The following is a 26,774-nucleotide window of genomic DNA, read 5'->3' as shown; positions in this document are numbered from 1 at the left end:
CCTCTAAAGTTTGTGTATCTGATGAAGTGTTTTTTAATTTTTCTGGAAGCAAAGTTACCCTAACGGACTATTAGTTAATCAGAAGGTATTTGCTTATGGAAGTTCAGCTAAAACCCGAATAATTTGGAAATATAAACCAACAAAAAACAATTTGTAATTCAGTGTGCCTGCTAAAAGCTAAATGAAAGAAAACATTCAAAGTCAGTTTTGTGTTAGAGAGCTTTCAGATATCTATATTACTGCCTAGCTTAAATTATTATGTATTTTATTATTGCTATTCTCTTTGCTTTGGAAACAAATGTGCAGGTGCTTGAAGGACTTGTGCTGTGGGAATCTAGTTATTGGGGCTTTGCCTTCTGTATATTCTCATCTACATCAGTGCTTCACATGAGTCTCCGTAGCTTCCATGCTAGACATTCTTTTTTGTGGCGTTTGTTCTTGATGTATTTTGAGAGACGAGGTTTTCTGAAAGAACATGAAAGAAGTCGGCCTTAAGACTGTTTACACATTGCTCCATCCAAGTCCATGCTGCCTGCGGATTGCAGAGCGGGAGTAGTCAACTTCAAAGCACATCTGGCTGTTGTTACAAAATCAGAAAATAGATTGCTTATTTTCCCTAAATAGACTCAAGAACATGCTTTTCTTTGAATATTTCCCAAACTCAGTGTATTATAAATGAATAAGAACAGCAGAATATTGTTACCAGTTTTCACGGTTTTTTGTTGTTTTTATGAATTAGAATAGACATTTTTCTTTATTCATCCTTTTGAAAAAATAATTCATAATAAAGAAGCCCTTAACTTCTTTATTTAATGCTTTTAAAGATGAAGGTGGTGGAATAAGCCTTATTTCTCTAGAGTTGAAATGCTGCATTGTAATTAACTAGACCGATATTTTGTGTCCTGCTTATAAATGTAGAGCTGGGCAAAAATAAGTCACAGATGGTTTCCTTGGCTTTTGGTTTTAAATCTAAACTTAATTAGAGCTTGAGCATCTTTGAGACTTATTTTTCCTCTTCCTGTTTCTCCTCATATTTAATTCAGTTTCATGAGTTGGAGCTGGGTGTGTACATTGATGTGTGTGTGTGTCTTTAGCGAACTCACTTTCTGTGTTCCCCAAATGAAGAATGTTAACTTGCTTCTCACATGTACTTTCGGACAGCAGATATTTGCTGGATGTATTTTGTTGCTCGCTAGAAGGTTGCTGCCTATATTTGAGCAGCGGTGCATATGCACTTTGACACGTCCTCCTCTGGCACAGTGCTTCAGCCACTTAACAAAGGCTCTGTTGTGATTCTTGCATATTCTAAAAATGCTTTGCGTCTTGAGCACTGGAGTCAGACTTCGACACAGCCAGCCTGTAGTGTTGCCAAACATACAGTTGTGGTGACTTTGTACTTTTTGCTAATTCTGTTGAGGCTTGGGATCTTTATTTGACTACTTTTATGTGGATCTTGAATTACTATTTCCTCTCTCTTCATTGTGGTGTAGGCACTGCTAATAGACGTTATTTGGTTCCATTGTTGGTGTATGTTCAGGACAAGGAGAAAATTTAAATTCATATGGTTTCCAGTACCTTTATGGGATGTAGTCTCTGGGTGAAGAAACCCATGTGCATGTTTTTCTCTTCTAGGGAGTAAATAAATGCATATATTCTTCAGATCCTGTCTACTCTTATACTAGACTCAGCGATTTTAAATTCTGATTTTTTTAAGTTTAGGTCCTCTGTTTTCTTCAATTGGTTCTTGATTTGTCTTTGCCTTTTATGTCAAATTGAATGTAGATATCTTTACAATTATATAAAATATTGCTTTTGAAAACCGGCTTGGGTTTTGGAAAATTGAATTGAATAAGATACTTATGAAAAAACTTGTCACTTAATCCTAATTGTGTAATTCAGGGTAGGCACCTCTTTTCTTTTGGAGTCATAGTGTTCTTTTCATTTTGTGGTTGTTGCTGTAGTAAGTTGTGAGTTTATACTGTGAAAAAATTAGACTTTTCTGGTAATAAGTTTTAATTTTTATTTTATTTGTAAATGAAACAGTTGGCATAGAAATGGCTTTATTTAGCATAAAGCAATTCAAGAAATCTCGATTGAAAGATTTAAATATGTGTTATATAACAGAGGTGTCCTTGTACTCAGTCTTCCCAAAGATGTGTGTGGAAACATACTGTTGAACACTCAGAGTATTATGTAAGGGCCTTGAAAGTGAACCCAGGATGCTTTAGGAGCTGCTGAGAGGTGGGACCGAATGTAGTTCCTTCTCTCCCCCTCTTCCCTAAGAATATCTTTGGGCACTGGAGCGGGTGCTGGGAATAGACTGGAGATGTGGCAATCCCAGTCTTTCTTTTTCGAATCCACATTTATAACAGTGAATCATAAAAAGAGGTGAGCATCCAGGGTGGCACTAGCCTGGTAAGAGCTAATTTTCCTAGGAACCTCATTCTGACTCAGTGAGTTTTGAAGAAGGTGGGAGAATGATTGCAGCTTTTAGCAGATGGTATTTACATGGTAAAACAAGTCTTTTGGTGCCCTTGGAATGAGGAGTAAGTTTGGGGCTAGTGAAGCTGAAAAGATAGATTGAGGGAGAATCTCAAGGGAATTTCATGTCCTCATTTACGCTATGAGTTACAGTTAAATAGTTGTGTCTCTCGCATGTCTGGGGTGTAGTGACTAAATCGAGATTTCAAGAATGAATACATGTATGCTTAGAGGGCTTGGGGGTATGAGCAGACAGGCAGATGGGCACACATTCTGGTAACATAGTCATTCAGGATTGATAAGTGTGAAACATGGAGCGAAGAGCAATGGATGGGAGTGGGCCCTGAGGCCGAGGGCCACAAAGGTGCATTCAACCCAGAGAGGAAGCTCACGGAAATAAATGTATGTGTGCTACTTTAAAAATGAACTAAATATTAAGATATACAGAAGACATTTTCACCTAGAAAAATGTATTTTATTCAAAAACTCCAGGATTAATGGCTTTATTTATAATTTTACAGATAGAAAATCCTCGGTACCTGAGACAGAAGCCTCTCCCAGTTTCTCTGGTAGGTGATGATTTCACTGGGCTTTTTCTAGGGACAGGTATCTTTAAATAAAATATGAATTTTTTAAAATATAAAATAATGTAGGCCCACATCGGGAAGTGTAATAGTAATTTTAATCCTGTTGCTTAGAAGTGAATGAATCCCTTTATTTTCTCCAAGGCTAACATTGTTTTGAAATGAATTTCAGAAACTTTATTAGTTTATTTTTAAGGAGCTGGTAAACTAGTCCTGGGAAGTTTTAAATGACTCTTGCTGGCTCTACAGATAACTTCAAAGGTCAGCCTGAGAAAGTCTAGCAGTCTTCATGATGAGCATTTTCTCTCTCGAATGCACGAGAAAGAGGTAGGATTGTCTTATTTTTCCATGCCTAGTAGTGAACACAGTTGATATTGTGTAATAGGAGTGTTCGATGTGATGCACAGGAGAAAGAGATTAGTTATCTGGGCTCAAAACCAAATCAGTGCAGACCAGGCTGGGCTTCTGTTAAAGATTTTAATGTGTATCTCCCATCTTATCTGCTGCAGCTCCATTCTCCTAGGGAGGGTTGTGATGCAGTATTCTTTCTTAATTATGATGCTCAGGAGGAAGAGACAATGTCAGTTTTAGAATGAGTGTGTTTAACCTCAGTGAATCTATGCATCCTCTCTATCTCTTACTGATGTATGCTGTGAATATATTTTATTACTGTTGGTTAATAAAGAAGCTGTTTGGGCCAATGGCTTAGCAGAATATGGCCAGGCTTAGCAGAATATGACCAGACTGGAAGAGATAAAGAGAGAGAATAGGTGGACTCAAAGAGACTGCATATAGCTGCCAAAGGAGACAGACACTGAAACCTTACCAGTAAGCCACAGCCTTGTGTCAATACACAGATTAATAGAAATGGGTTAATTTAAGATGTAAGAGTTAGTTAATAAGAAGCCCGAGCTAATAGGCCAAACTGTGTTGTAATTAATATACTTTCTATGTGATAATTCAGGTCTGAGCAGTTGGGAAAAATAGCGAGTGGTCTTGGCTTATAAAATGGCCCCCAACAAATTTATTTTTTTATTCTCAATATTCTTGTTCTTTATTATTTATTTATTCATTTACTTATTTATTTTACAACTCTACTACTGTTTCTCTTTCTTCCTGTACTCTCAGAACTCCCTACCTCTCCTCTGTCCTCCTCCCATCTACTCCTCCATTTCTATTAAGAGGAAGGCAGGCCTCCCATGGATAGCAACTAACATGGCATATCAAATTGAAGGCTGGATGAGGCAACTCAGCATGAGGGAAAAGGTCCCAACAGCCAGAAAGAGTCAGAGAGACAGCCCCTGCTTCCACTGTGAGGAGTCTCACAAGAAGACTAAGCTACACACTGTAACATATATACAAAGGGTTAGGTCAGTCCCTTGCGGGATCACTGGTTGTTTGTTCAGTCTCTGTGAGTCCCTATGAGCCTGGGTTAGTTGATTCTGTGAGTTTTCTTGTCATGTCCTTGACCCATCTGGCTCCTACATTCCTTCCTCCTCCTCTTCAGCAGGATTCCCCAGCTCTGTCTAATGTTTGGCTGTGGGTCTGCATCTGTTTCCATCAGTTGCTGGATGAAGGCTCTCTGATGACAATTGAGCTAGACACCAATCTGTGAATATAGCAGATCATCATCAGGAATCGTATCACTGATTTTTTTTCCAGTCATGTCTCATTCTATCCTAAGTTTCTCAGCCATTCAGCCTTTGTGTCCTGGCCCTCTAGGCAGCATCAGGGGTGGACTTTCTCTCATGGCATGGGTCTCAGGATTCATTGGTTGGTCACTTACATAATTTCTGCACCACCTATACCCCAGCATGTCTTGTAGGAAGGACAGATTGTAGGTTGAAGGTTATGGGCTGGGTTGGTGTCTCAGTCCCTTTGCTGTAAGTATTCCTGGTTACAGGAGAGGACTAGTGTTCAGCTCCTTATCCCCCATGACTAGAAGTCTTAGCTAGGGTCACCTTCATAGATTTCTGAGAGTTTCCATTGCACTAGGTTTCTAGCTCATCATAGATATGCCTCTCAATTCCAGTTGTGTCTCCCACTACTCTCTCCCTTCATCCTTCCCCCATCTGATCCCTCCTGTTCCTGACTGCCCACCCCATCCTTCAACCTTAATGTCTATTCTATTTCCTCTTCCCAGGAAGATTTATACACTTCACAGCCTTAAGCCCTCCTTGCTATCTAACCTCTCTGGGTCTGTGGATTATAGCATGGTTATTCTTTACAGCTAATAACAACTATGAGTGAGTACATACCATGTTTGTCTTTCTGGGTCTACCTGGTTACCTAACTCAGGATGATTTTTTTCAAGTTCCATACATTGTCTGCAAATTTCATGACGTCAGTGTTTTTAATAGCTGAGTAATATTCCATTGTGTAAATGTACCACACTTTCTTTATCCGTTCTTTGGTTGAGGGACATCTAGGTTGTTTCTAGAAGATTATAAATAAAGCTGCTATGAACATGAGCAAGAGTCCTTGTGGTATGATTGAGCATCTTTTGGGTGTATGCCCAAGATTGGTATAGCTGGGTCTTGCAGTAGATCTATTCCCAATTTTCTGAGATGCCACCATATTGAGTTCCAAAGTGGCTGTGTAAGTTTGCATTTCCACCAGCAATGATGAAGAAGTGTTCCCCTTGCTCCAAATCCTTGCCAGCATTAGCTATCACTTGTGTTTTTAATCTTAGGCCATCCTGACAAGTGTAAGGTGAAATTTCAGAGTTGTTTTGATTTAAATTTTCCTGATGGCTAAGGATGTTGAACATTTCTTTTAAGTGTTTCTTGTCCATTTGTGATTCCTCTATTGAGAATTCCCTGTTTAGAGCTGTACCCCATTTTTTATTGAATTATTTGGTTTGCCAATGTCTAGTTTCTTGTGTTTTTATATATTTTAGAAATTAGACCTCTGTCTGATGTAGGGTTGGTGAAGATCTTTTCCCATTCTATAGGCTGCCAATTTGTCAAATTAATTGTGTCCTTTGTCTTAGAGAAGCTTTTTAGTTTCATGAGGTTCTATTTATTAATTGTCAGACTTAGTGCTGGTGCTGTTGGTGTTCTGTTCAGGAAGTTGTCTCCTGTGTCAGTACATTCAAGACTATTCCCCACTTTCTCTTCTATCAAGTTCATTGTGTCTGGTCTTATGTTGAGGTCTTTGATCTACTTGGACTTGAGTTTTGTGCTGGGCAATAGATATGGATATATTTGCATTCTTCTATATGCCAACATCCAGTTAGACCAGCACCATTTGCTTTTCTTTTTTCCATTGTATAATTTTGGTTTCTTTGTCAAAAATCAGGTGTCTGTAGGCGTGTGGATTTATGTCTGGATCTTCAGTTCGTTCCATCGAGCCACCTGTCTGCTTTATGCTAATACCATGTGGTTTTTATTACTGTAGCTCTGTAGCAGAGCTTGAAATCAGGGATTGGTGATACCTCTGGAAGTTCTTTTATTATACAGTATTGTTTTAGCTATCTGGATTTTTTGTTTTTGTATATGAAGTTGGGTATTGTTCTTTTAATGTCTGTAAATAATTGTGTTGAGATTTTGATGGAAATTGTATAGAATCTGTAGATTGCTTTTGGTAAGGTGGACATTTTTACCGTGTTAATACTACTGATCCCTGAGCATGGGTGATCTTTCCATCTTCTGATATCTTCTTCAATTTCTTTCTTAAAAGGCTTTAAATTCTTACCTTATAGTCTTTCACTTGCTTGGTTAGAGTAATTTTTATATTACTTGTGGCTATTGTAAAGGGTGTTGTTTCCCTAATTCCTTTCTCAAGCCATTTATTGTGTACTGGAGGGCTACTTATTTCTTTGAGCTTATTTTGTATCCAGTCACTTAATCAGCTGTAGGAGTTCCCTGGTATAATTTTTGGGATAATTTATATACACTATCATATCATCTACAAATATTGATACTTTGAGTTCTTCCTTTCCAATTTGTATCCCCTTGATCTCCTTTAGTTGTCATAATATTGCTCTAGCTAGAACTTCAAGTACCATATTAAATAGATATGGAGAGAATGGACAGCTTTGTCTTGTCTTTGATATTTGTGGAATTGCTTTAAGTGTCTCTCCATCTAATTTGATATTGGCTCTCAGCTTTCTATATATTGTCTTTATTATATTTAGGTATGTTTCTTATATCTCTTGCCTCTGTAAGACTCTTATTATGAAGGAGTGCTGGATTTTGTCCAAGACTTTTTCAGCATTGAATGAAATGATCATGTGGTTTTTTTTCTTTTAGTTTGTTTATATGGTGGATTACATTGACAGTTTTTTATATGTTGAACTATCTCTATATCTCTTGAATGAAGCCTACTTGATCATGGTAGATGATCTTTTTGTTGTTTACTTGGATTCAGTTTGTGAGTATTTAAATTGGTATTTTTTATCAATGTATATGAAGGATATTGATCTGTAATTTCTCTCTCTCTATTTTTTATTTTTAGTTTATCTAGGCAGGGTTTCCCTGCAGCTTTTGGAGCCTGTCCTGGAACCCACTCTGTATACCAGGCTGGCCTCAAACTCACAGAGATCCACCTGTCTTTGCCTCTCAGGTGCTTGGATTAAAGGTGTGAGCCACTACTACCTGGCTTGTAATTCTCTTTCTTTGTTGAGTCTTTGTGTGGTTTGGATATCAGGATGATTGTGGTCTCATAAAATAAATTTGGACATGCTTCTTCTGTCTCTATGTTGCAGAATAACTTGAGGAGTATTGGTTTTAGCTCTTTGAAAATCTGGTAGAATTCTTTACCAAAACTGTCTTGCCCTGGCCTTTTTTTTTGACTGGGAGACTTTAAAGCTTTTGTAGCTTTTAATGCGTTTATTCTGCTAGTCACATTACAGAACATTTTGACAAGGAGTATCATCCAGCAGATTTCTGTCGTTAGTTCTTCCTTGTAATTTGAGAAAATGTTCCTGACATGGACCAAGACTTTGGAAACCTGTTGTCTCTAAAAATAAGAGACAGCACAAAAAGATCAGCTTTTAGATCAACCCTCAATTCTCAGAGAACATATAGTAGACTGCTGGATTTAAAAATAAAACAAAACAGGACAGATTTATTTTACTTTAATTTATGTGTATGGGTGTTTATCCCCCATGTATGTCTGTGCACCGTGTGTGCTTGGTGCCTGAAGATTTCAGGAAAGGGCATTGCATCTCCTGAAATGGAGTTAGAGATGGTTGTGAGTTGTCATGGGCTGCTGGGAATCAAACCTAGGGCCTCTCTCTGGAAGAACAGCCAGTGTTTTTAGCTGCTGACCCTTCTCTCCAGCCCTGAAACTGTGATTTTAATAGAATTCCACTCTCACCCATTTCCTAGAAAGAGGTGCTGCTTCTTTCTTACATAGAATGCTAGTTAGGCCTTTTCCCATGAATTTATAAGTTAAATGCATTGTTTAAATAGAGCTGTGTAGTAATATTTTGTTTGTAATCTAACAAATAAAGTTTGCCTGAAGATCAGAGTGTAGAGCTAAGCCACTAGTTAGCCGTAGAAGTCAGGCAGTGGTGGCATACACCTTTAATCCCAACACTTGGAAGACAGAGGCAGACAGATCTCTGTGAGTTTAAGGCCACATTGGGCTGCATGAGATTTGGTCTGTCTAAAAGAGAAACAAAGCTCACACAAAGGTGATCCCAGCACTTGGAATGACATGCCTTTAATCCCAACATTAGGGATCTGGAGACGAGAGATATGGCTGGGCCGAGAGAGGACTTTAAGGTGGGAGGAGACAGGAGCTCAGTGCAGTCTTAGGATTCAGTCTGAGATGCAGTCTGAGTATTCATAGAGAGAGGATCGCCCCTTCAGTCTGAGGATTCAGTCTGAGATGCAGTTTGAAGCTTCATACAGACAGGATTGCCCCTTCAGTCTGAGGATTCAGTAGAGGGAAAAGGTCTCTCTAGTGGCTGGCTGCTCTACTTCTCTGATCTCTCAGCTTTCACCCCCTAATATCTGACTCTGAGTTTTTATTATCAAGAACAATTAGAATTTGTGCTACAGAGCCAAATAAAGCAACTTACATAATAAATGAGAGAACTGGTACTTTAACGACTTATAAAATATACCAACACAAAGTTTAATAAGTAACTGTATAAAGAAATGCTCCTTCGGCACGAGTTGGTTCATTGTCAGTGTCCTAGGTGCTGATGAGTAATTTGTTGGATGGATCTGAATAGGCTCTGCCATTTGCTGAGTTGTTAAGACAGAACACCAATAGCCAGGTATTGATGTAGGAAGAAATGAGGAAGAGGCAGGAAGTCACTAACGAAAGTAAAAACCAAAGCATGTAGAGAACGTAAGCAAAATAAATAGTAGTACTAATTATTTTTATTCTTCTGTATAAATTTGGCTTATGTATGAGCAAATTTAAAAAAATTAGAATATATATGAGCATGTATTATGTGCATATTATCTAACATTTCTTTTAATGTGATAAATCCTGAAATAATTATCGTTAATGTTTAGGAGAATTTCATGCATCTCTAATCTCCAGGATAATATGGAACTGACTTATTCTTTGTTATAAATTGGTATAGTAGATAACAACTTGCCTAATGAAATATTTCAAATTTGTATCCTGAGAGTAGTTTGTGCTAGATATATTAGTGAAAAACAATCTTAGTTTTCAGCATGGTGACTCATCTGGTTAGTAACTGGTGAAGTCCTCTAGAAGGAGGAAGATCACGGTTTGGTACCTAAGCAGAATGATGATTGCTTTATGAATCAGTTTTCTAAATTGATTAGTGATGATGCTTGGGATTTACAAAGAAAGCTTGACAAACATTCTGTTTTTGTGTATCATTCTGTTTTTGCTTACAGTGTTTTGAAACTTGCTGGTCTGTAGGGAGGGCTGGTAGTGTCATGCTTAATTTTTTTAATGCTGTAAAATTTAAATTTCAATAGTGTTTCTAGTCTTTTATTGAAAGCTTGTAGACTGTAGTTATTCTATATATTAAAATAAATTTTGCTTGATTTTTGTATATTTGTTTTCTTTTGATACACTTGAAACAGTTGGTCAGCATGCAGGTGCATTTCTTGGAATTTATTTTATATCTACATTATTCCCTTTTTGCATGTGTGTGGCAGTATGTTACCCATGCTGGTTCCAAGTTTCTATGCTTAAGCAGCTATCCTGCCTTGGCTTGTTAACCCTCACCTCTGCCCCGGCCTTCCTAGTTTAAAAATGTTTCTCTAAATAACTTCAATTTTTCTGTTACAGTCATTAATGATTATTGTGATTTTTTATTTTATTTTGGTATTTAGTTAGTTTCACTATCAAATACTACATTTGCTTATTTCAAATAGGTAATAATAAAAAGTAGCATTTTATATAAACACATTGCTCCTTTGCATGAGTAATATGAATAGCTGATTGAATAAAACATTTAAAAATTATTTTTTAATGAGAAAATGCTTAGCTCAAAGTTTGTAAACATGAAGTTGAATAAATTGAACAAGTGACATTGGCAGTTACTTTTAAATTTAATTAATCATACTTTAAGTAGGCTATCATTACACTTAAGGAGATTTTTATGTTAAATGAATCAACATATTCATTAGCTTTATTAATTTTGTAGGAATGTACAGCCTTGGAGCTGTTGTTTGAAGTAAACACTTCAGAGCAAATGGGGCCTAATTTTAAGTAGAAGTTTCAGGAATTCTTTTTGCAAAGCTTGTGGGAAGGCTGTCTACATAGTGGAGTCATCCAGCTTCTGTTTTGTCTTTGCTGGGATTTCCATAGTATGGACTGGTGTATATTCTTAGTACTTTGAAGTGAGTTCTGGTCTTTTGATTTCTCTTCTTCCAAATGTTGGTTGGTTAGCTGGGGTGTTCAAGAAGACTGTCTAGGGAGATCTAGGCACATCCCTAGAGTTTAGTCAGATGAGGAAGGCCATTTTCCATTATTTCAACTTTTTTTCACTGTAAAACTTTTGATGGGAACAAGTGGCCTAGGTGGGTACTTCGGTCTGAAAGTGAATGTCTTTAAAACGATTAGGAAATGAGAACGAGCTAAACACCACTTAGCTTTTGGTAATGGAAAAGGACAGCATTTATCAATGCACTATTTTTATTTTTATTTTTCCATTCAAATATTTACACTTCCTTTCCTTCTCCCACTCCCCTCCCACTCCCTCCTCCCCCTTCTTCCTCCCCCTCCCTGCTTGAGAGAGGGCAGGGAACTCTGCCCTGTGGGAAGTCCAAGGCCCTCCCCCCTAAATCCAAGCCTAGGAAGCTGTGCATCCATATAGACTAGGGTCCCAAAAAGCCAGAACATAGTGTAAAAACAAGTTCCAGTGCCTTTATTAATGGCTTCTCAGTCAGCCCCCATTGTCAGCCACAGTCAGAGAGTGCGGTATGATGACATGCTCATTCAGACCCAGTCCAGCTGGATTTGATGAGCTCCCATTAGAACAGGCACACTGCCTCAGTTGGTGGACCAACCCCTCGCAGTCCTGACTTCCTCGCTCGTCTTTTCCCTCCTTATTGGCATAAAAACAGAGACATCGACCAATGGAATCGAATCGAAGACTCGGATATTAACCCACAAACCTATGAACACCTGATTTTCGACAAAGGAGCTAAAGGTATACAATGGAAGAAAGAAAGCATTTTTAACAAATGGTGCTGGCATAACTGGATGTCAACCTGCACAAAACTCAAGTCTAAATGGATTAAAGACCTCAATATAAATCTGACCACCCTGAACCTGATAGAAGAGAAAGTGGGAAATAGTCTACAACATATGGGCACAGGAGACCACTTCCTACGTATAACCCCAGAAGCACAGACAATAAGAGCAACATTGAATAAATGGGACCTCCTAAAACTGAGAAGCTTCCTTAAAGCAAAGGACACTGTCATTAAGACAAAAAGGCATCCTACTGAATGGGAGAAGATCTTCACCAACTCCACATCAGACAAAGGTCTGATCTCCAAAATATATAAAGAACTCAAGAAACTAAACTTTAAAATTCGAATTAACCCAATTAAAAATGAGGTACTGAACTGAACAGAGAATTCTCAACAGAAGAAGTTCAAATGGCCAAAAGACACTTAAGGTCACGTTCAGCTTCCTTAGCGATCAGGGAAATGCAAATCAAAGCAACTTTGAGATGCCATCTTACACCTGTCAGAATAGCTAAAATCAATGCACTATTTTTAAATTGTTTTTATTGAGCTATGTATTTTTCTCTGCTCTCCCCCCTTTCCCTTCTCCCCTCTCCCATGGTCCCCACGCTCCCAATTTACTCAGGAGATATTGTCTTTTTTACATCCCATGTAGGTTTCTCTTAGGGTCCTCTTTGTCTCTTTGTTGTCTAGGTTTTCTGGAATTGTGAATTGTAGGCTGCTTTGTTTTGTTTTGTTTATGCTTTATATCTAAAAGCCATTTGTGAGTGAGTACATATGATATTTGTCTTTCTGGGTCTGGGTTACCTCACTCAATATATTTTCTAGATCCATCCCTTTAAATTGCCTGCTAATTTAAAGGTGTCTTTTTTTTTTCTGCTGTGTAGTACTTCATTGTGTAAATGTATCACATTTTTCTTATCCATTCTTCGGTGGAGGGGCTCCATGCACTATTTTAAGAATGGCTTCTCTGCTCATATTTTCTACTGGCTCACTTAAAAATTCTTCAAAATTGGCTCACTTGTTTGTTTTTATAAAGTATGAAACTTTAATATACATAATTTACATTTATGCGTGCACACATACATATGTACAGAATAAAGGAAGTCTATGACTGCAATAAAATTCTCAAAGTATATGAAAAATAAATTAAAAATGTAATCAAAACAATTTTTTCAATAAACTCGAGAAGCTCCTCAAACCTTATATTGTAGAGGGAGCTGCGGACAGGCCTGTTTTTCATCCCGCCCGGCTCCAATGAAAGTCCTCCATCATTATATTTTATTTCTAGGAAAGAAAGACACGCAAAGCAACGGAAAGGCAATGTGGAGTAGGAAACATTGTACATAGAATGGAGAGACATTTGCTTCTGTGAGCAGAGTTTGTGGTGGATTTCATGGAAAGAGTGACTTTAGAGCCAGGAGTTGAATCGTGTGATATTTAATAGGCAGCTGAAGCCAGGGAGGATGGAACAAGGCTGTGTTTAGCTAGCGCTTAGAACTGCTTGGTATGTCATGTGAAAGAGAGTATTGGTCGCAAAGTTGCTGTCAACACAAGATGGGAAACCTCTGGAAGTCTGACTGGAGGATGACATTTTCACAACAGACTTGAGGCAGCTAAATTGGCAGTGGTTTGTCAGATGGGTCAGATTGTGAAAGATGGGAAGAGAACGAAGAGGTTGCCAGTCAGTGTGAGGTTGATGAAGAGCTGTCGGGTTGGTAGCTGTAGGGTTGCCAGCGAAACTCTGCTGGGATTGCACTTAGTGAGACACTTAGACATTGAGAAGGAGGGAAAAGAGGAGTTTAAGATGCAGAGTGTAGTAAGCGCTGGCTTTACTTTTAGGTGAGTTTGATACTCTATAGGTACATGTCACTGGAGGTGTTGAGGTGACTGTTGGCACAGAAGAGCTAAGGCTGGAGGATAACATTGCGATTCTTCTGCATGGGATGCTACAGTTGAACACAGTTAAGGCCATTAAAGGCTCACATTTATAGGTAGTAAAGATGGGTGCGAGACTCATTCAGGGAGAATGGCTACTTTAAATAGCAGAAGGATGGAACAAATGCAGAAATTAATAAAGAGTTCCTAAGACCCAGGCTACCAGCTAGAGTAGCAGTTATCACAGAAGCCAAGGCAAGCTAGAAGAAGAGGGGTGGGCATAGCAAGCTCCTGTGTGTTGCTCAACAGTAGAGAATACAGCTAGCTGCTTTGAGATTTGGTGGTCGAAGGCTCTTTGTATGAAAAATAAAAATCATGTCATTGTGATCTTGAGGTTACTATTTTAATAGTGAAAATGAGTTGTGAAAGGAGTAAAAAAAATAAAGCAAAAAATATAGACTACTCTGAAAACGTTTATTAGTTAACCATGAGAACCGCTGAGAGCGGCTGCTGCAGTGGGGCCTTCGGCTGAGGCTCTGCAGTCAGTAAATGTGCCAGTGAGGTGAAAGGCGCTCTCAGCAACAGGCGTGGCAGGGGTGGGCACACTCTGTTAGTGACAAAAGGAAGACCACAGTGTTACAGGGTGCTGAGTGTGCATCTGTGTGTCCTTCCCTTTCTCTTATTCCCGTTGCACCAGGTTTTCTTCCCAGGAAACCTTTAGACCACCAGGTTATATATCAAAGAATGTATCTTCTTTTACTGGTTTGAGTTCTGATTATTTGTTGAGCTGTTTAGAATAGATGAACCATCATCTAAAAGTCACTCAGTGCCAGGCCACCTCATTGACTGGACACAGACTCATGAGAGCAAATCGAGGCAGTCCACCTTCCTGTTGTGAAACCCCGAGCAGGCACTTCTCTGAGACTCTGTGCTCTGTAACGGAGAGATAATTCAAGCACCCACTTTGGAAGGATGTTGTTGGAGTTAAATCAAATAATTCATGTAGATCCCTAGGACTGTATTTGCTCACAGCGTGTAATGAACCAGTTGGTTTTCTTCTGCAAATTCTCTGTGTTCCTTGCTGCTGCTGCTGCTAGTGTTGCAAAAACAAGTATTGCTGTTGTTGATCTGTTGCTGCCATTGTCACAACTTTCTGGCTCTGTTTAGAGGGGCTGCTCTACATGATTCTTGGATTAAAGGCATCTCCTATTTAACTCAGGAGTTTTGCCTTTAAATGGCAATTAATGCCATTATTTCATCTTCCCACCTGTAGCTCCATATTTGTCTTGTTTCAGTTTCTCTAGGCTTGTCCTGATTCTGCCGTGTCTTTCAACATTTATCTATCTTCTGCTGTAACAAAGTCTGCAGATTTTATAACTGACTTAAATCTTGGGCTTAATGACTTACAGAGGCTATGTTCACCTTCCTCTGTATTTCTGTATTGGTCTTATGAAACTGATTGATTGAGAAAGGTCTTGCTGTGTAGCCCTGGTTGGTCTGGAACTTGCTGTGTAGACAATGCTAGTCTCTTTTTTTATATTTATTTATTTATTATGCATACAATAGGGCAGCAGACCTCATTTACAGATGGTTGTGAGCCACCATGTGGTTGCCGGGAATTGAACTCAGGACCTTTGGAAGAGCAGGCAATGCTCTTAACCACTGAGCCATCTCTCCAGCCCCCGACAATGCTAGTCTTGAGCTTGCTGGGGTCCTCCTTCTGGGTGCTGGGATTATAGTTTTACACCTCCATGGCTGGTTCAACTTTATTTTAAATGTTCAATTTAACAGCTCAATGAGATGATATTTTACCCATCATATTTTAACTATTTCATGTGGCTGTCTGTATTAAATATATTATTTTATCCACAAATTAAACACACTTTGTAGTTTTTCCTTTCTGTTATTTGGGGCACACATGTTGTTTTGTGTTCTGTATTTGTGGTTGCTCAGATGTAACTGTCAAAATTAGACAAGCTGAGGAATGAGGCCTCAGGATGAAGACAGCGAGAGAGGATGGGCCAGTCACCATCATCATTTGTTCTTTTGCTAGGTTCTTTCTAGAATCACACCCACTGTTCGCTGTAGTTATTATTTTTTTTATTGTGCAGTTATCTTTTCTGGAAATTGTGAGCAGAGAAAAACTGTCTTTTTTAGTTCTCCAGTTAGTACCTTCTTTCAGATCTAATGATTTCTGTGGCCTCATTTTCTTTCATTTTCTAGGGCATCATTTAGAGAGCTCCTGGTGATTTGCCACATGACTCTTCTCTGATCCTCTCAGTGTCTGAGATGTTACCTATTTGGCTGGTGTCTGTTTGTCTTGGTTGGAATGAACTGTCATTTTTATTATTCCCATGTAAACAGTACCTTTCTCCATGGTCTATCAAGGTTTTCAGTTTGTCTATGACTTGCCTGGTTGTTGTTTTCTTTTTCTTAGAATCTGGGGGTTGCTCCAGTTAGGCTTTTTCTGCTTCTGAGTTTGTATCTCTCCTTGCAGTCCAGAATACCTTTGCACTCACTGTGTTGCATAGACTGGTCTTGAACTGATTATTCTCCTGCCTCAGCCTCATAAAGTACTGGATTTATAGGCATGAGCCTCCATGCTAAGACAAGTCATCTCTTTTAAAAGAATAGATAGGACATTTTTGACTCTCCTTTTCTTTTCTTTTCTTTTCTTTTCTTTTCCTTCCTCACTCACATTCTCTTGGACAGATCCTCCAATGACATGTTTATTCACATCTTGGAGTTCTAGCTTACCTTGAAAGATTTTTTTGTTTTTTAATTTTAATCAATCAGTTTTCCACTTCTCAGGTATTTAGATTCTTTCTTAGTCTGTCAGGAAATGTACAGACGCCTTTGCTATACTATCTCACATCTGTTAACCTTACCTAGTTATTCGTCCTCCTATTCAATTATTAGGATTCCAGTTTTTAATATTTATTTGTTTCCTTTTTAAAAATTTCCCTTTCCCTGCTAAAACCACCTATCTGTTCTCTTACAAAAATATTTTCCAGGGGCTGGAGCGATGGCACAGAGGTGAGGGCCTGCTGCTGCTAGGATCCTACAGGTCCTTTAGGTCTGGTGTGTGTCATTGACCTGTGATTTTTTTCTTACTCATCTATGTTTAGAATGAAAATGTTTGTTCTTTTGATGGTGTCCTGTATGTCCTTCATATTCCTCTCGTATTTTTCCATATTTCTTGCTTACTTTGTCGAATCTTTCCCTTTATCTTGGAGCCCCAGGAGTCTACTTTCTTGTCTGATTCCTTCTTGTTATAAGGCTTCACCTGAGTTTTCTGATCGGAATATTGAGTTTTTCAATTTCAATATTAGCTGTGTTATCGTCAGTGTTTCTATCTTAGTTGAATTTATTTTTCAAATCCTGAATTACCTTGGTCATTTCATTCAGCTGTTTATCTGTATAATCTTGGTCATCACTCAAGTGTTTATTGTTATCATCTTGGAGTTCAATGAAGTGTTTGCTTGTGTCTTCTTTAAATTCCTCAATAAAGTCTATGATTGTTCTTCTAAAGTCTGTGTCCTGGAGTTTATCTAGGAGTTCTCACTACAGAACACTTCTCTAGGACTGCTAGGTTTGATGGGAGACATGCTAGCTTGGTGACTCAGGTGGTTTTTGTTTTAGTAATTTGATCTGGGCATTTTTTGTTTGGTTATGTGTCTGATGTGGTAATCTGGCTTTTCTTAGACTGGCCAGTGCAGGAGATGTATGCCATGAGTGAGCCCAGGTAAATCTGGTGGATGAACTGTTTAATTGGACCAGGGAAAGGTGATTCCCAAACCATGGGTGTGGAGCTAGGCCTGTAGCCGCCAGGATGGCTGTGGGTGGAGGAAGAGTGATAGAAGGAAGGAGGGTCAGCAGGCCTGAGGGCCACTGATCTGGACCTAGGTCTGCCTGTATAGAGAATGCCACAGGGCGTGGGAGATAATGGGCAAGGATGGAGGCCATAGGGAAGAGAGGAGTGACTTCCCCAGCACAGGTATTTCAGAAACAAAGAGCTTGGCTGGGCAGGTGGGGTGAGGGACAGGCAAAGGAAGAAGCACTTACTTAGGTGAGGTGGCTCACAAACCTCCAGGGTATACTGTTGACCTCTGTCGAGAATCAGATGGCTGTGCTTGTATGGGATCACATCACATCCTGGTCTATTCCATCAATCCATATGCCTATTTTGGTGCCAACAGCACACATTATTTATTATTATTATTATTTAAATTTGCAAGCTTTTTATTTCTACTTTAATCATGTTGCTTGCTATGGATATGGTTATATATATATATATATATATATATATATATATATATATTTTTTTTTACTTTTTGAGACAGGGTTTCTCTGTAGCTTTGGAGCCTGTCCTGGAACTAGCTCTTGTAGACCAGGCTGGTCTCGAACTCACAAAGATCCACCTGCCTCTGCCTCCCGAGTGCTGGGATTAAAGGCGTGCGCCACCACCGCCCGGTGATATGGTTATATTTTTATCTTTTTTGTTTGTTTAACTTTGGTAGGTACTATCTATCATTTCATCCTTTTATATTTCTAACTTGGTATAGAATAAGTTTGTTAGATATGTTCTTAGGATTTTCTGTATTTCATTGCTATCTATTGTAATTTGCTTCTTTATTTCTAGTCTTACAGTTTTTTATCTTTTCTCTTTTGCTTATTATTGATTAGTGAAAGATTTGTCAGTGGTGTTTATTTTTTCAAAGCACCAACTCTTCATTCATTTTTTAAAAAAAATTTTTGTTCCTATTTCATTAATTTATGCCCTGTTTTTAATTATTTCTCTTTACTGGGTTTAGTTCTGGCTTGTTTTATGCTTTGAGGTGCTTCACAGTTTGTGATTTCCCCCTGATTTTGTCACATGAACACTTAGAGCTGTAAGAACTGCTTTCATTGTATCTCATAGACTTTAGAATGTCATGTGATTTTTTTCATTCAGTTCTAGAAATATGTAAATTATATTGATTTCTTCAATCACCCAGTCATTCTTTGGTAGTGTGCTGTTTTTCTGTATATTTTCTATGAATAATCTTGCTTTTGATATTGTCTTATTCCATGGTCACAGAATACAGAAAGTTGTTTCAGTTTTCCTATTTGTGGAGACTCACTTTGTGTCCCATCCAGTACATGATCAGCTTTAGAATGAGTTATGTGGACTGCTGAGAAGGTTTCTTCTCTAGTATTTGGGTGAGATGCACTGCTAGTTTATTTATGTATGATGTCATTTGTCTCTGATGTTTGCCTGGATGACTTGTCTGTTAATGAGAATAGGGTATTTTTGTTTGTTTGTTTTTGTTTTTCAAGACAGGGTTTCTCTGTAGCTTTGGAACCTGTCCTGGAACTAGCTCTTTTAGACCAGGCTGGCCTCAAACTCAAAGAGATAGCCTACCTCTGCCTCCTGAGTACTGAGATTAAAGGCGTGCGCCACCACCACATGGCTGAGAATAGGGTATTAATTTATTCTTATCTTCTATTGTGTTGGTGTTAATCTGTGACTTTTAATCTCATAGTATTTGCTTTATGGAATTGTGTCACTTAGGTTCAGTGTAATATGCTCTTGTTGGATTGTTTCCTTAACAGCATGAAGTAGCCGTTGTCTCTTCTAGGTCGTGTGGGTCTGACATCAGTCTTGTCAGGTATCAGAATTCTGACACCCACTTGTTTCCTGGTACTATTGGCTTAAAATACCTTTGCCCGTTCTTTCACCCTTCAGTGTTCACCTTTTGTTTGTGAGGTTTGTTTATTGTACATAGCAAAAAGGAGGGATGTGCTTTCTAATCCAATTAGCTCTTCTGTATATGTTGATTGGAGAGTCTAATCCAGTGCTATTCAGAATTGTTATTAAAAGGTGTATATTCAGTTCCTGTCATTTTGTTGATTTTATAGTGTTTGATGGTTTTTAAGCCCTTATTTGGTTGAGAAATGTCTTTGAACCTTTTTTTTTTATATGGCTTCCTATATGTTTTTAATCGTTCTCTTCTATCCAGAGTTTATCCACTGTAGCATTGGCCTAGTGGTCATAGATTGCTTTAACCTACTCTTGTCATGGAAAGCTTTTCTTTTTCCTAACATGTGACAGCTCTGTTGGATATAGTTCCTGGATGGGCAGTTGAGATCTTTTTCAGAACTGAAAACACATGCTTTCATGCTCTTTTAGCTTTTGGAGTTTGCATTGAAAAGTCAGTTCTTACTCTGATAGGCCTGCCTTTCTGTGTGACTTTGTCCTTCTCTCTTGTAGCTTTCAATCCACTTTGTTTTTTTCTGAATTTTTAGTGTTTTAACTAAAGTATAATGTGAGAATTTCTTTTTTTGGTTCTCCCTATTTTGTGTTTTGTGTTTTGTCTGGATGGTCATCTAGTTTCCAAGGATGGGGCATATTTCCTCTATTATCTTATTGGAAATGTTTGCTATGTCTTTAACATGGGATTTTCCCCCCTGTTTTATGACCATAATTCATAAATTTGACCTTTTAATGCTGTCTCAAAGAGCCCCTATATTTTATTCTTTTATATATATTTAAATTTATTGTTGTCCTTAACAAATGATTCATATCCTTTGACTTATCGTTATTCCTCACCACTCTGTTTTTCACATGATCCATTCTATTGGTTGGGAGTTTTACTGAGGTTTTTTATTTGTCTTACTGAAAAATTAATGTTCAGTATTATTTGTTTGCTTTGTTTTTATTCCTATTTGAAATGAACAAGCATTTTTATTGGCCTATTACCTGCCAAGTAGTTTAGACTGTTAGCCTGCAAGCTTCAGGGACCCTCCTGTCTCTGCTTTCCCAGAGCCATGATGCTAAGTGTGCACCACCATACCTATTTTGGTTGTTGCTGTTGTTCCTGATGTGGGCTCAGGACCAAGGTCATGCTTGCATCAAGTACTTTACTAACTGAGCCAGCTGCCTAGACAGTAATTTGCCATTTATAGGAATAGTCTTTCTTAGAATGTCATATTTAAACAGAGAGGCTAATAGGAGTATTTTGAAATGATCAAACAGATGTGAGCAAAGAAAGAAGTTGGAAAAGACATACTGACTGGAATGGAAATACTAGACACTGAAACACTGTGTGGGTTTGAATGTAAGAGCAGGATACCACTATAAGATGACTTTCTGGTAATCTTTCAAATATTTCCCTTGAAGTTGGACATGAAAACAAAAATGATGGAAGCAAAGTTTTATGAAGAAAAACTTAAGCTGCAACAGAAACATGATGCTGATGTGCAGAAGGTAGGGTATATACATTTATGTTGTGTGAAGAACTTTCTGTGTTCCAGGGCTTGTGATGGGGCACACATCCATCATCTTTTTTCTAAGCAACAAGAAGGAAACAACTCCTTATGTATTTAAAAAAATGTGCTTATTTTCCTTTCCTCTTCCTCATTCAAATGATAAAGCATTATTCTTGCTGGACTGAAAAATTTACTTTTGTTTAAATGAAAGTTTTAATTATAAGTTTATGTAATGAAATTTTATTATAAAATATCAAAATGAAGTAGAATTATTTGAGGAATGATACATTAATGTATAGGATAAATGAATTTAACAGATGTTTGGAAGAATCACGGTGGTAGAGTCTGAAATCAGCTTCTTGGTAAATGTATCAGTTACCTTACTCATCATCATGACCAGTGCTGGACAAGAAACATATGGGAGAAAGGCTCTCCTTTGGCATTGTTTTTAGAGGATACAGTCTACCACAATGGAGAAAGTTAGGGGGAATGCATCTTGGTGGCAGTGGGAGTTTTCCGCAGCTGATTGTTTCCTATTTGTAGAATAGGAAGTAGACAGGACAAGAAGTAAGGCTGGGTTATAACCCTCAGTGGCACCACTTCCTCCAGTGAGGCCCCGTCTCCAAATGCTCATAGTCTCTCAAAATAGTCCTGTCAGATGGGAACTAAATGTTCAAATACCTGCTCCTGTAGAAGATATTTTCTATCCAAACCAAACATTCCACCCTGGGCCCTGTAAAATCATGCCCATCTCAAAATTCAAACTGCATCCAGTTAAGCTCCAAAAGATTCCATAGCCTTACAGTTCCAGTGCTGTTCAAAAGTCAAAGGCTTTGTTTCCCTGAGACTCACTGTACTCCCTAAATGTGAACCCTTTTTAAAGTAAAAAGTTATGTTTCCAGCATGTAATGGCATGGGGTAAACCATTTACATTCCAAAGGAGAGTAAGGGACAATAGAAAAGAAAGACAAGACCAAAGTAACAGTGAAATTCATGAAAAATACCAAACCTTCCAGCTCCATGTAAGGCATGTGGGGCTGTGGTAGTATCATCTGGGCTCCATTGGACTTGGGAACCTTGCTTCTCCAGCCCAGCTGTCTGTAACACAGATTGCCTCTCTCTTGGGCCATTGTGTGGTCTCAATAATTTTCTAGAACCCGGTACAAACTTCTGTCACCTCCTCATTCTTCATAGTTGCAAAATCAGCACCACATGAACAACATCATATCTTCAAGCCAACTTCAGACGTATCCTGGCCCCTTGGGCCATAGCTGAATTGCTTCTTGTGTCTTTGTGGTTGAATCTGGTAAAAAGCGCTTTTCTAGGTAGCCCTGATTGAGCAGGGTTCCCTGCTGGCTCTCTGTGTTTAGTCACTCTCTTTTCAAATGTAACAGCTTAGGAGATTTTGTTTTGCTCTATAACCCTGCTGGATGTGTGAAGTCTTATGCTTCACGGCTCCTTTCCTGTCTTGGTCCCACATCTGTGTTTTCTCTTTAAAGGTACTGTCTCTTGAACAAACACACATTTTTGTCCCCACCTTCTCTCCTCAACTGGATTCTAACTTTGTTTTTTCTTTTTGCCAAACTGTATATTTTGTTCTGCTCTCAGTCTCTGTAAACCTGACTAAGACAGTAGGTAGTATTTATGCTGCATGCTGGGTTAGTTTTGCTGTCTCATAACTTTCTTTGCCTATGACTTTTTAGTTAAGCTTCATGTAGTTTCAGGATATGAGCAGATTGCAGCCAAATTCTTTGCCAAAAATAAAAATGGATGGCATCTAGCCTAGTTTCTGAGAGAGCCATGACTCCTGATACAACATCAGACTGTCCTCTACTGTCTCCATTTTTATTGACATTCTAGTTTCCCAAACTTGAGCAGTGATAGCTTATTAAGCTCTGCTTTCGGTATTCTAGGGTTTCTTTAGCCTGCTCTCAAGTCTTCCTCGTCCCTCCTGTAAACCAGTTCCAAATGCCTGAAGAACCATGTGGTCAGGCTTATCACAGCAGTGACCTCATTTCTTGGTACCAATTTATTATATTAGTTCATTTCATACCACTAATATCAAATACCCGAGAACAAACAGCTCAAGAAGGGAAAATTATTTTGGCTCTTGGTTTGTGGGGATGCGTTCCAGTGACCATAGGTTAAGACTAAGGCGAGAAAGGTGAGGTAGAATGCTGCTAATAAAAAACACTAAGGAAAGGTCCTTCGGCATCGGTGAGCAGCTTTGCTTGAGCTTGGTTGAGGATGTGGGACTATGGCTGCACTGGAAGAGCCGCAGCCAGACTCCCTCCCGCTTCTCTCTGATTTTCTTTTGAGCTCCTGGGTAACATTTTCTACTGTTTATTAATGCTCTTATTTTGGTTATTTACTATTTTTTGTTATGAAGTATAAAATTGTTACATTTATTAAATGATTAAATGTGAAAAAACTGATAAATATAATTGCTGTGAAATGATATTAAGTGTTTGAGATCTTGAGTTCATTTTGTCTTGATTCATAAAGCAGAGCTAGATAGAGATGAAGCCTGTTCTACATCATCTTTCCATACATCTAGGAGGTCTTGGCTTTAAGCAGGGAAAGACTGGCGGGACTCTGGTAGGAGGATCCCTGGACATATTCAACTGGAAGATGTTGCATTCCAGTGCAGTGGAGTGGCGTGGCCTACCCAACAGAGCCCACTTCTGGTGACTTCTCTCTGCCACCTGATGACAATTGAATTTCCAAGTCATGTTTGAGGGATTAATGTAATTCATTGTTCACAGTCTTTTAAAAATATATGTGAAAATTCTTAACAAAACATTTTAAAATAAGTTATTCTTGTGTGTTAACATTTTTATCAATGTATATAAAGTAAGTTTTGTATTTAGGTGGAATCATTTATGAGATGGATAGACTTGCAAAATACTTTCCTCACATGTAGTGATATAGCCTATACTTAATTCTGTAAACTAAAGCACTGTGCATCCTTTTTGCAGATTTTAGAAAGAAAGAATAATGAACTAGAAGATTTGAAAATCTTATACAAAAAGAAACAAGCTGAAACCGAGGAAACGATAAGAAAGCTTGAGAAGAAAGGTGATGGTGAACCATGTGAACCTGCTAGGATTATTTGATTTGTTTGGATGATTTAAAATTTAAAAATAAAATTTAACTTCTGAGATTTTGTGAGCATCCATCAATAGGTGAAATTTATATGAACTTTCATGTGACTAGGTAAAATGTGTGTGTTTTTTGAGGCAGAGAGAAAGAGAGGTGCAGTGGCAACTGGGACGGACAGAAAAATTACAGAATTTATTTCCCACTTACACATTCATTGAAAAGGAAAAAGAAAGCATTAAGTATTAAATTGTCTACATTATGAACTGAAACATCAAAAATTTTCAGGTATTCACAAGAAAAATGTCATGTTTGTTTAGTTGGACATGATTTAATTCATTCCAGAGAGGAGTTCCTTATATTGGGGTAGGAACTCTAAAGCTGGTGAGTTGTGTCTGTGCGCACTAGGCAAATGTCTGAGCATTGAGCACATCTCTAGCCCACAGCCTGGTGGAATTTAGCACATGCCTTGATAAAGGCTCAGAGTGTTTACAGATTTGGGATTAGTGAAAATGTAACTGAAGAATTAAGATTTGGTAAAGGAAGAAATATAGACAGTGAGTAAGAATGAAGGGCCAAGAGAGACTTTGATCTAGGATGTGCCAAGTTTATTGGGTTTCTCCACAACCTGAATGTGGTGGGGTGGATAGTAATACTCCTGACAGTTAAACAGGGCAGTTACATGTGAGAATTAAGCAGAGAAGAAGGCATTTTCAGACTAATTTCCTGCTTTAAAGGTTGTCAAAAGTAATTATATAGTTTTATTTTTTCCTTGTTATCAGTGATAGCTAAAGTATTCTGTTTATTTAAAGACTTTCCTTCTTATTCTGTTTCACATTAGGCACTTCAAAGATCCTTAAGCTTAAAAAATATTTAGGCTTTAAGAAATACTGTTTTCCTGCCAGGCATGGTGATGCATGGCTGTAATCCCAGTATTCCATTGGAACCTGGGGCAGGAAGATTTCAGGTTCCAAGTAACATAGCTACACAGTGGTACCCTATGACAAGAATCAACAGCAGCAACAAGAACAAGAACAACAAAACAACAAGGTCCACACACATTTTAAGGGTTTTAAAATGCAGTTCAGTCTTAGTTTAATGTTGCAAAAACGTGTTGCACATGCTAAACACGAGTGTGCAGTCCACTTGGGTTCTTCTCCGTTACAAGTTGCGTAGTTAAGATAAGAATAAAAGAGCCGGGCGATGGTGGTGCACGCCTTTAATCCCAGCACTCAGGAGACAGAGGCAGGCAGATATCTGTGAGTTCGAGACCAGCCTGGTCTACCAGAGCTAGTTCCAGGACAGGCTCCAAAGCCACAGAGAAACCCTGTCTTGAAAAACAACAACAACAACAACAACAACAACAACAAACGAAAAAAAAAAAAACAAAAAAAAAGAATAAAAGAAACTTCTGGGAAAATACTTCTGAAAATTCCATTTTAAAGTAAATAAAAACATAGATAAGATGTTATGTTGAAGTAAAATTATGGCTTAATGTAGTTTGTAATTTAGTTGGTTAAAATTTATTGAAGAAAATTTCACTTAAGCTGTGTCATTTTAGCTAGAGGAAAGGAAGATATAATGTAGTTTTTAAAAGTCTAACATAAGATTTGAACATGATTGTAAACTGCCTGGGAACAGCAGGATGTATCTTCCTTTATCCGGTCAGCCCGTAACTCCTGAGGACTTGTCTGTGTGGCACTGTTACGCCTTTGAATAAAAAATGAAGTTGACATATCTTTCTCCGCAATGAAAATGACCTTATTTAAAAGGAAATTGGCAAGGAAATAGATATACTGTCCTAAGTGCTTCATTGGAGAAAAAGATCTGATTTTGTGTAAATTAGAGGGATTTCTTTCTCTCATTGCAAGGGAGGGGTCTGCTTGGAGAGTGTTTTAAAAAGACGATACCCTGTACTCACTCACACTCCATGAGGAGAAAATTTCCAACAATGGAGGTAGTTAGGTGATGACATTGGGTAGTAAAGCCTAAAAGAACGTGTCCTCGGGAGCCAGCAGAGAGAGGTTGGTATATTTACGGTGAAGTTTGAAGATGTGGAAGAGGTAAGAGATGGATCCTGAGAGCAGCTGGATCATAAGGGGCCATTTTCCCTGTCAGAGCCTTAGGCCCATATCCTTTAGGGGAGGGGAACCTAAGCGTGATTTCCAGCCCGGCACTCATTATGGGATCTGCACCAATACGTGGACTCTTTAAAGTGACAAAGGCCACATTAGAGGAGAAATACTTGAGGCTAGCATGGGAGCCAGTATCTTAAAGGCTATTGGCTGATGGAGTTCCCATAGCAGCTAACCTGCTGTTTAAATGTTCTAGGGAGAGAGTAAAGACTAATTAATCAAGTTCACCTGTGGTTATAGAAATGGTCAAAAATCAAGAAATTAGAAGGGTTTTAGAAAAGTAAGACTTAGTGAAAACTTAAATTATCTATTAAATGTATCATTACATAGATATCACCAAATTCTAATGTGGTTCCTAGAACTGGTTTAACTATATTTTCATAATTTTTGACAGTTCAGATCCTTATACGTGACTGTCAAGTTATCAGAGAAACTAAAGAAAATCAGATAACAGAACTGAAGAAGATGTGTGAGCAAAGCAGAGAATCTCTGAATAACGATTGGGAAAAAAAGGTAAGCACCCAGAGTCAGCCATGTGACCTATGGGGTGTGTGTGAGAGGGACAAGCCCAGCAAGGGTGGAAAATGATTAAAAATTCAAGATTAACTACAAATAGCCAGTGTTCATGTTTTGGTATATGTCATTCTCAGAGTCTATGGTTTATAAATAGTTTTTGTTTTAAAGTCATATTTTTTTACTTAGTTTTT

At 38.3% G+C, this 26,774-nt stretch overlaps 1 protein-coding gene across 11 annotated transcripts in view; it reads left to right on the top strand.

The window, feature by feature from the left end:
• Cep112 (centrosomal protein 112) overlaps positions 1-26,774 on the top strand; it is a 387,843-nt gene that overhangs the window by 58,180 nt on the left and 302,889 nt on the right. For 8 of the 11 annotated variants that reach the window (XM_038328187.1, XM_038328186.1, XM_038328182.1 and 5 more), the window contains 5 exons: positions 3,003-3,050; positions 3,315-3,392; positions 20,745-20,831; positions 23,812-23,911; positions 26,462-26,580. In XM_038328187.1, the coding sequence (XP_038184115.1) occupies positions 3,003-3,050; positions 3,315-3,392; positions 20,745-20,831; positions 23,812-23,911; positions 26,462-26,580 (432 nt within the window). Of the gene's footprint in view, positions 1-3,002; positions 3,051-3,314; positions 3,393-20,744; positions 20,832-23,811; positions 23,912-26,461; positions 26,581-26,774 lie in introns of those variants that run through there. The other 3 variants (XM_038328183.1, XM_038328184.1, XM_038328193.1) reach the window with 3 other exon arrangements.

The sequence above is a fragment of the Arvicola amphibius genome, chromosome 4 (assembly GCF_903992535.2).
Source record: "Arvicola amphibius chromosome 4, mArvAmp1.2, whole genome shotgun sequence".
Lineage (NCBI taxonomy): Eukaryota > Metazoa > Chordata > Mammalia > Rodentia > Cricetidae > Arvicola > Arvicola amphibius.
Note: the sequence above shows the minus strand (reverse complement) of the source record. Positions and strands in the feature narration are given on the sequence as shown.